This window comes from Primulina eburnea, chromosome 18 (assembly GCF_022965805.1).
Source record: "Primulina eburnea isolate SZY01 chromosome 18, ASM2296580v1, whole genome shotgun sequence".
NCBI lineage: Eukaryota > Viridiplantae > Streptophyta > Magnoliopsida > Lamiales > Gesneriaceae > Primulina > Primulina eburnea.
In genome coordinates, this window is record NC_133118.1 from 5,560,168 (window position 1) to 5,567,910 (window position 7,743).

Consider the following 7,743-nt stretch of genomic DNA (forward strand, 5'->3'; position numbering starts at 1 on the left):
AACACACGTGTTGCAAATACCAAAATCAACTATAAATCAAAAGCATAAATATTTGAGTACTTATTTTTATTTGGGTATAAAATTTAAAAGATGTGATTAATTTGAATGTAAAATTTAAGAAAGAAGAGAAAATTAATTAAATTTGTAAATTATATGAGTGATATTTCTTGAATTTAAAAACAAAATTTCACCAGAATAAAAAAGTAGTTAATTTATAAGGTTTAATTTTAATTAATACTAGTCACATGTATGTTACGTGCATGTTCAGTCGAATATTTTTAATGAGTACTCTTACTAAAATAAATAAATTAAATTAATTTAAAATTTTCTGACATCTAATAAGTTTTTTAGAGTTTTTTTTTTTTACATAAATTTAATTTTTCATGAAAAAACATAAAGATGTTAAAAAAATGGATACTTTGGAGATTTTAAAAATTACACAAAAAAATTTACCCAATTCACGTTGAAAGATAGGAGTCGTGAATTTCATCGTAATAATAATAATAAAAAAAAGCATTCCAAAATGATGGATGAAAATCAGATATTTTTAATTATTTAAATTGAAAAATAATGATCTTAACATGTATAACAACTGGATTGCTTAAAAATTCTAATTTTTGGTACATCTTAAATTTAGTTTTAAAATTATATACTAAAATTTCAAGATAAACAAGCAGGTCAATTTAATCAAAACTAACTAGGATTGGGGTTAAATTTTTTTAAAAACAATTTTACTTGGGTTTTTAAGGATACATGCCATGTTCTATCAATCGTATGACATAACCAGAGATGTAATAAGAAAGGCAACATAATTAAGTTCCAAGTTAACATCAGGATCTAAGCATAACAACCAGAGTACCCTTCCAAGACCATTTATTCGAATCAAGAAGTTCGTCTCAAGTCCACGCTTCTAATGAATGCACGCCGATTAAATGACTACCAAACCTGATCAAAACTCAAGTTCTGTTCCATGTTTAATTGTGTGTCCGTGCAACTGCGATGCAATGAATAATGCATCATTGCGGACACGACTACATGTGCTCAGCTTACTTGCTGTTGGTGGGCTGCGTACATTGGATAAGGAGTCCCCCTGTATATATACATGGTTGGATCAGCAGCATATCCGAAGCCATCAAAAAATGGTCCCCTGTAGTGTGCCCAGCTCAATTGATTCCCATAGTCAGCTCCCGACTGCAGACCAAGGACGTGAATAAAGACAAGATTTTGACCCAAAGTAAGCAAAAGATCAATTTGGTTCCCTAGGAAACGTGAAAGGCATAGAGTGGTTCTCAACAGGCAACCTTGGCTTGTCCCACAGCATACTCTATGAGCAGCTCGACTCTGCCCTACCATTGACACTGCAGGGACAGTGTTGTGCCTAAAAGAGCCTAGGCGACTCTACTGAATGGGGTACGCCATGCAAAAAATACGAAGATAACAAGAATTGATGTTTCCTAAGAAACGAGGGAGAGTGAAAGGCCACCAATTCAATGGTATATGTACATTTCTTGGAGAAAAAACTCGTGGTAATGAAAGCACATTAGAGGGCTTTGGGAAAAAGCATGCCATGCAAGTTTAACAACAAAAAACGAGAGTTTCAAATTCTTTAATATGCATCAAAGCCAAAAAAATTTCACAAAATTTTTGAGGATATATTTGTTTTTCTTTCTGAGAAAGACCTTCACTTCCCAGAAACATAAAAAAGCATATACATGTTATTCAAACATGCATTTTTATCCAACTTCACATTCCCCACACTACTTTAAATTCAACTTTACATCCCTCCGAAAGACAATTTTACAATCATATTTGTTCTAAAACGATGTATATATTTCAAAGTTCGAAATGACTCCCGTGATGTTAAAAAAATTAAAATGGTCCATCTTAATCTGAGATCATATAACATCTACATTAGAAAAATATCCCATTTCGAAAGCTTGACCAAGTCACTACTGCATTTCCTATTTCAACTACTACAAATACATTCACACAATGTTTCCACAAAACATCACCACGTATCCTTAGTCATAGGCTCTCTAAATTCTTGAAAACATGAAAACTAGCAGCAACAATAGAGTGCTGAAAGGAAAGACAGCATGGAAAGGTAACTCACCTGTTTATTCGCTGGACTACGTCCCCAGGACAGGCGTACCGTTTGCCGTCCAATTGGTGTACCATTCAACTTCTGCATTGCCTCCTCAGCATTGGTTCTTTGAATTCACAACTTTGTTACTTAAATTGATACAGGAAACTAGGACTAGTTTTAACCAATAAACTACCTGTTCACAAATTGTACGAATCCACACCCTTTCCCAACTGGGATTTTTACTGATACAATTTCACCATATTGTGAGAATGATAGTCTGAGATCGTCATCACTTGCATTAGGGTCCAGTCCTCCAACAAAAATCTATGAAAAATGGTGCATTAGCCCTATGTTGTTCAGAAAGAAAGATAAGAGAATAAAAGAGTCGGATAACCAACTGTAGTGTTATCTGAATCTCCATTCGACTGGGAGTTTGGGGCAGAGACACCATTCAAGTGCCCACCTATTAAAATCATTCTATTGATATTAGACTGCAAATCTACATATATGCATTAAAGGAAAAAAACTAGCACAGAGACAACAGATTGATCCAGAACCCACAGTATGGAAAACCACACTCTCACAAACTGGAATGACAGTAACTGAAACCAATTTGGTCCAGTAAGAGAATGATGGATGAAAAAGTGACATCAGCAAGTATCCTGTAAATCTAAAGGTCATTTTAAATTACAAATGAAGGCTTGAATCTTGATAATGGAATGATGCAGTGGCTTCAAAAAAAATTTCAAGTTATAATAGAATTAGAAAAGAATTTGCCATCTGCAATGTCTGTAACTGCTACCATATTGTCCAAGCATATCAGTCAAAATTAGAAGTGAATGAAAGAAATACATGTAAAGCATTGACGAGATAAAACAACTGAGATTAAGATTGCTTATCAATGCCTTGAGATGAGTACTGTTGTTGATAACCAGATGCTTTCCTTGGTATTGCAGCACCTATTCGCATGGGCCTGCTAGAACAATAGACACCATTCATTTCAATCATAGCTTGCGATCTTTCATTGTCATCTCCAAACCTAACAAAACCATAGCCTTTCGAACGACCAGTATTGGCATCAATGACAACTTTAGCGGCTTTGACAGAGGGAAATTTACTAACAAAAGTTTCATGGAGCAAAGTATCGGTCACATCAGCAGCTAAATCTCCTACGAAGATAGAAAGATCGGAACCATTACTTGATCGTTTATCACCCATGCTAAATGAAGCCCAATTCAAACGAAAAAGTTGATCTGTGTTAGGCATAGTAAGACAAGAATAAGATTGTAGAACTTTCTCAGCAGCAGCATGTGAATAGAATTCCACAAATCCATATCCCTCGGAAGAACCTGTTTGCTTATTGCGAATTACCTTAATGGCCGCAACCTGCACAAGTATTATTTCTCATAGTGATATATGAAGTATGACAGAGGAATTCTAGTCAATAAAGGGAATTAATAAGTTTAGCTTCCAGAAGATGAGTCAAACATCTTAAAAACTGTGTGTTTGTTAGCATGAAATCCTAGCGAAGAGTTTTTTTATTTCAATCACTACTTTCTCCCTAATAATTCGTCGTAAAAAGAGAAAATAAAATTACATATGAAAACAAGTAACAAATATTTTTCACTAGGAAATTAACAACACATATATGACGCGAATACCCTAAGCTTTTTAAACAAAATACAAGAAATTATGAACAATGGCAAACTCACTATGTAGGATCGAAAATTTATTGTTTTACCAATAGCTATAACTAATCGTGATGCTGCAAATTAGACTTTTCAAATAGTACAGCCCAACAACCACTAGCTTGCCACGTATGAGAATTGATCACGTGATATTGACTACGAGTCTACGACACCAATTGTAGTATCGAACACTTGTCGCTCTACCAAAAGTGATAACCAATAGTAATTGTACATCTTAAATCTTTTAAACTGTGCAACAACCTAAACGCTACATTTTGATTCTTCTCCTAGAAATGGGTAATTATTGTTATCCGACACATAAAATATCCGAGAGGAACAAACACCGCCCCAAGTTTTATATTTATCAAATCGAATACCTTGCTTGTATATTAAGGTATAATGAATCAATGAAAAAATATCTCACCTCCTTACATTTAAAAAACTTTCAACTTCTATGGTTTCACTCCCAAGATAAATGTTAGGCTCTTCCACTTACATACTTCTGGTGCAAATTAAATGTTCATGTTGAATAATGTAACATCACCGTTATAAGAAAATTTTCATACTGAGCTAGGAAACAGAGAAACAATATCATGAGCAACTCAGAAATAGAAAGTGAGAAATAGTTGACAATCTAACCAGGCAAAGGAAATATTATTGTCACGTTATTAAAGACACAATAATCATTCTAGAAAGCTGTCGAAACAAATAAAGTTGGCACAACATCTCAGCATATTGATAAACCAAAGTAGGCGTTACAAAACAGAAGCTTCAAAAGTTAAATGCTTCTTTACCCATTAGTATATGTTTATTACAGGAAATAGACCCATCACTCCAGAATGACCAACTTGCAGAACCCCAGTTCACACAAAAGCCAACTCATCATTCAACAAATAAATTCTAATTATAATCACGAAATACTACAAAAGTACTAAAATGCCATCAACAGTTTTGTATTCTGAATTAACTATTATAAGTACCAATTACTCAAAAGAACAGAACAAACATCACCCAGAAATAGTAACTCACTAACTATACAGGCCAAGAAAACATTATTCGTTAGTAATATGTACCATGAAGCTTCTGAAAATTTTTCTCACTCATAGCTGACACATCACAGAACAAATACATTCTAATTATAATTCAGAAATACTACAAAAGTACTCAAATGTCATGCACAGTTGTATATTCTGAATTAACTGTAATAAGCACCAATCACAAACATTACCCAGAAAATAGAAACTATACAGACCTAATAAGCATTATTGATTAGCATATGTATCATGAAGCTTCTGAAAAATTTTCCAATTCACATCCAACTCATCACTCAACAGATACATTCTAATGCCAGTAATACCCAGAAAGTACTCAAATGCAACTCACAAAATCCGTCTGCACAATGAATCAATCACTAAAGCTAAGCCACCAATTTTAACAAGTAAAAATCTCATCTTTACACTAACTTCGACTCCATTCCCTATCATGCATCTCTCAAACAATATCATTAACTATAAACCAAGAATCATAAACAAAAACCCATTAAAAGAATCATCAATTTTCGTTCAAAAAAAGTAGGCGTCAAAAAAATATACAAACGTATACCTCTCCCGTGGAAGCAAAGCAGTTGCGGAGATAATCCTGATCCATCCAGTTAAGGAGGTCACCAACCCAGATCGTGCGGTTCTCCCCATTGCTGCTGCTATGCTGAGGCGACGGCGGTTGGTGGGGGTGATACGACATGTAATGCGGTGGCGCCATCATCCCATGCTGCATTACCATCCCCGCCGCCGCGGCCGAGTACTGCATCGCGGCCCACTGCTGCCCCGGAATCTCCGGCAATAAATGCTGATGAGCCAGCGCAAAATGCTTGCCACCGCCCTTGTTAAGGCCTTTACTACTTGCATCATTATTGTTGTCTTTATTTTTGGTAGATTCAGACCCGTTATTGGCTTGCATTTTCAAGGAATTATACTATAAAAAACAAGCCGTGATGATGATGAGGAATCTTTCCAAGAATAAATGTGTAGATACAGATAGATATATGGGATAGTGTTGTATGTATATGTGGGAATGAATCTGATTTATGAATGAGAGGAGAGGAGAGGAGAGGAGGGTGCAGAGGATTTATGAGGTTTTCGTGGAAGCCCTGCGATGACGAGGGACTCATGTCAGCCGTTGGATGCTGCATTCTCTTTCAATCTGAACCGTCAAATATGCCTACAGATTCACTAATATTTTATTAATGTACATCATCTCAATTCATATGACAAAAAAATGGTGTGAAACGGTCTTATTAATCGTATTTTGTGATATGAATCTCTTATTTGGGTTATATATGAAAAAGTATTATTTTTTATGCTAAAAATATTATTTTTATTGTGTAAATCAATAAGGTTGACATGTCTCACAAATAAATATTTGTAAGACCGTGTCACAATAGACGTACCCTATATATAATAGGTAATCAGTCTTTTATGTTTTATATACAATTTTGGGAAAAGATTTGAAAAAGTCCAAAGTTTTAAAATGTGGCTTTTGTGAATTTTTCAATCCTTTTCTTAAAAAATAAAAGAAGTCATTTTTCACATTATGCACAGATATAATATATTCTATTTCTCAAAAGAACGCTTAGAATTATTTTTTTATAATACTTGGTCCAATTGTAATATACTTTTTACTTTAAAAAAACACTATTTATGGAAAGATGTTCTTAAACCATGGCATTTATAATGTGCAAGTGTACGGATGCATGCGTTTGTATAATAATTCAATTAGTTTATATTTAAATGAGAATCAAAATGTAATTATAAAAAATAATGTTTCTAAAAAATGTAATTATAAAAAATAATGAGATATTATAATGTAATTTTGATATTTGAATTTTAAAAAATGAATAGAAAAAAAAGAAAAAAACCAAAACAAAAATAGAATCTACAACTTTATATTTAGAAAACAAAGATTCTATCTGATAAGCTATAGCCTACATGTTATTTGCATTAAAATTTTATTACTTTATATGAGAACAGATTATGAAACTAAAGATTAGTTACTCTAAGGATATCAAACTTAATAATATAATATAGTATATATGTACGGGTACAATGAAGGTAAAATTTCTAAAACTCTTTAAATGTATTATTTTTTGCTCCAAAAGTATTAAGTTGTAATAAAATATTGTTACTTTTTTAATGAAAAAGCTGTAGAAGATATTATTGGTTATGTTGATATATCTGATTCTTTTTTTAGTTCGACAAGAAAAATAATCGATGATATGCACCAGTTGTATTGTAAATATGTTTGTGATCTAGGTTTTATTGTTCATAAATCAACCACTAGATGCTCTAGCATTGACGTTTTAGTGGAGAAATATTTTATATGTTTTTATGATAGAGTAAAGAAATTAGAAATTTCAGAAAACTTCAGTAATGCATCTTTAGCAAGAAAACAAATTTTTGTTTGCCTTGTACGAACAAGATGTAAGGCTTTATTGAGGGTGAATCTGAATGACGAGGGTTTTTATGTCGTCGTAATTCATGTGATTGTTTGGATCAAGCGCTTACCATTAGGTCAAAAAGTGTATCTGGTTGTCAAGGCGTAATTTTATGTATATTTATGACAACACAGAGTGCACCTACTTATTTGCTTATAGATCGGGTTGTTAGGTCTACGAGTCTGGGGAGATGCATGTCTATTTGCTGGTGTCGTCTCATATCCCTTACAGATCAGTCTTGTCATTTCCCTACCGCCGACCCTATCCTCATCAGAGACAGTATTACTCGTTAAGATTTGACGTCACTTTTTTATGGCTAACTTATCCAACTAGATAAGTGACGCAACGTCAGCAACTTGACGTATAAGAACTTCCCAAGAGGTCATCCATCCAAATACTACTATCATTCATGCAGATTTAACCCAACATTATCTCCCTGTTGGAACTTTTCAAGTTCGCAATCTTGATTTTGACGTTAA

The 7,743-nt window shown here is 33.5% G+C and overlaps 1 protein-coding gene across 2 annotated transcripts; it reads right to left on the reverse strand.

The window, feature by feature from the left end:
- Positions 1–717: 717 nt before the first annotated feature.
- On the reverse strand, positions 718–5,844 carry LOC140819917 (polyadenylate-binding protein RBP47C'-like). Of its 2 annotated transcripts, none has more exons than XM_073180189.1 (6): positions 5,377–5,844; positions 2,992–3,472; positions 2,485–2,549; positions 2,280–2,410; positions 2,114–2,210; positions 718–1,191 (listed from the first exon to the last, which is right to left on the reverse strand). In XM_073180189.1, exons 1-6 carry the CDS (start codon positions 5,728–5,730, stop codon positions 1,042–1,044), a joined length of 1,278 nt encoding a protein of 425 aa, XP_073036290.1. In that variant the 5' UTR covers positions 5,731–5,844; the 3' UTR covers positions 718–1,041. The 2 variants fall into 2 exon arrangements, with proteins under 2 accessions (XP_073036290.1, XP_073036291.1); XM_073180190.1 differs by lacking the exon at positions 718–1,191 and adding an exon at positions 1,379–1,401.
- Positions 5,845–7,743: the final 1,899 nt, after the last annotated feature.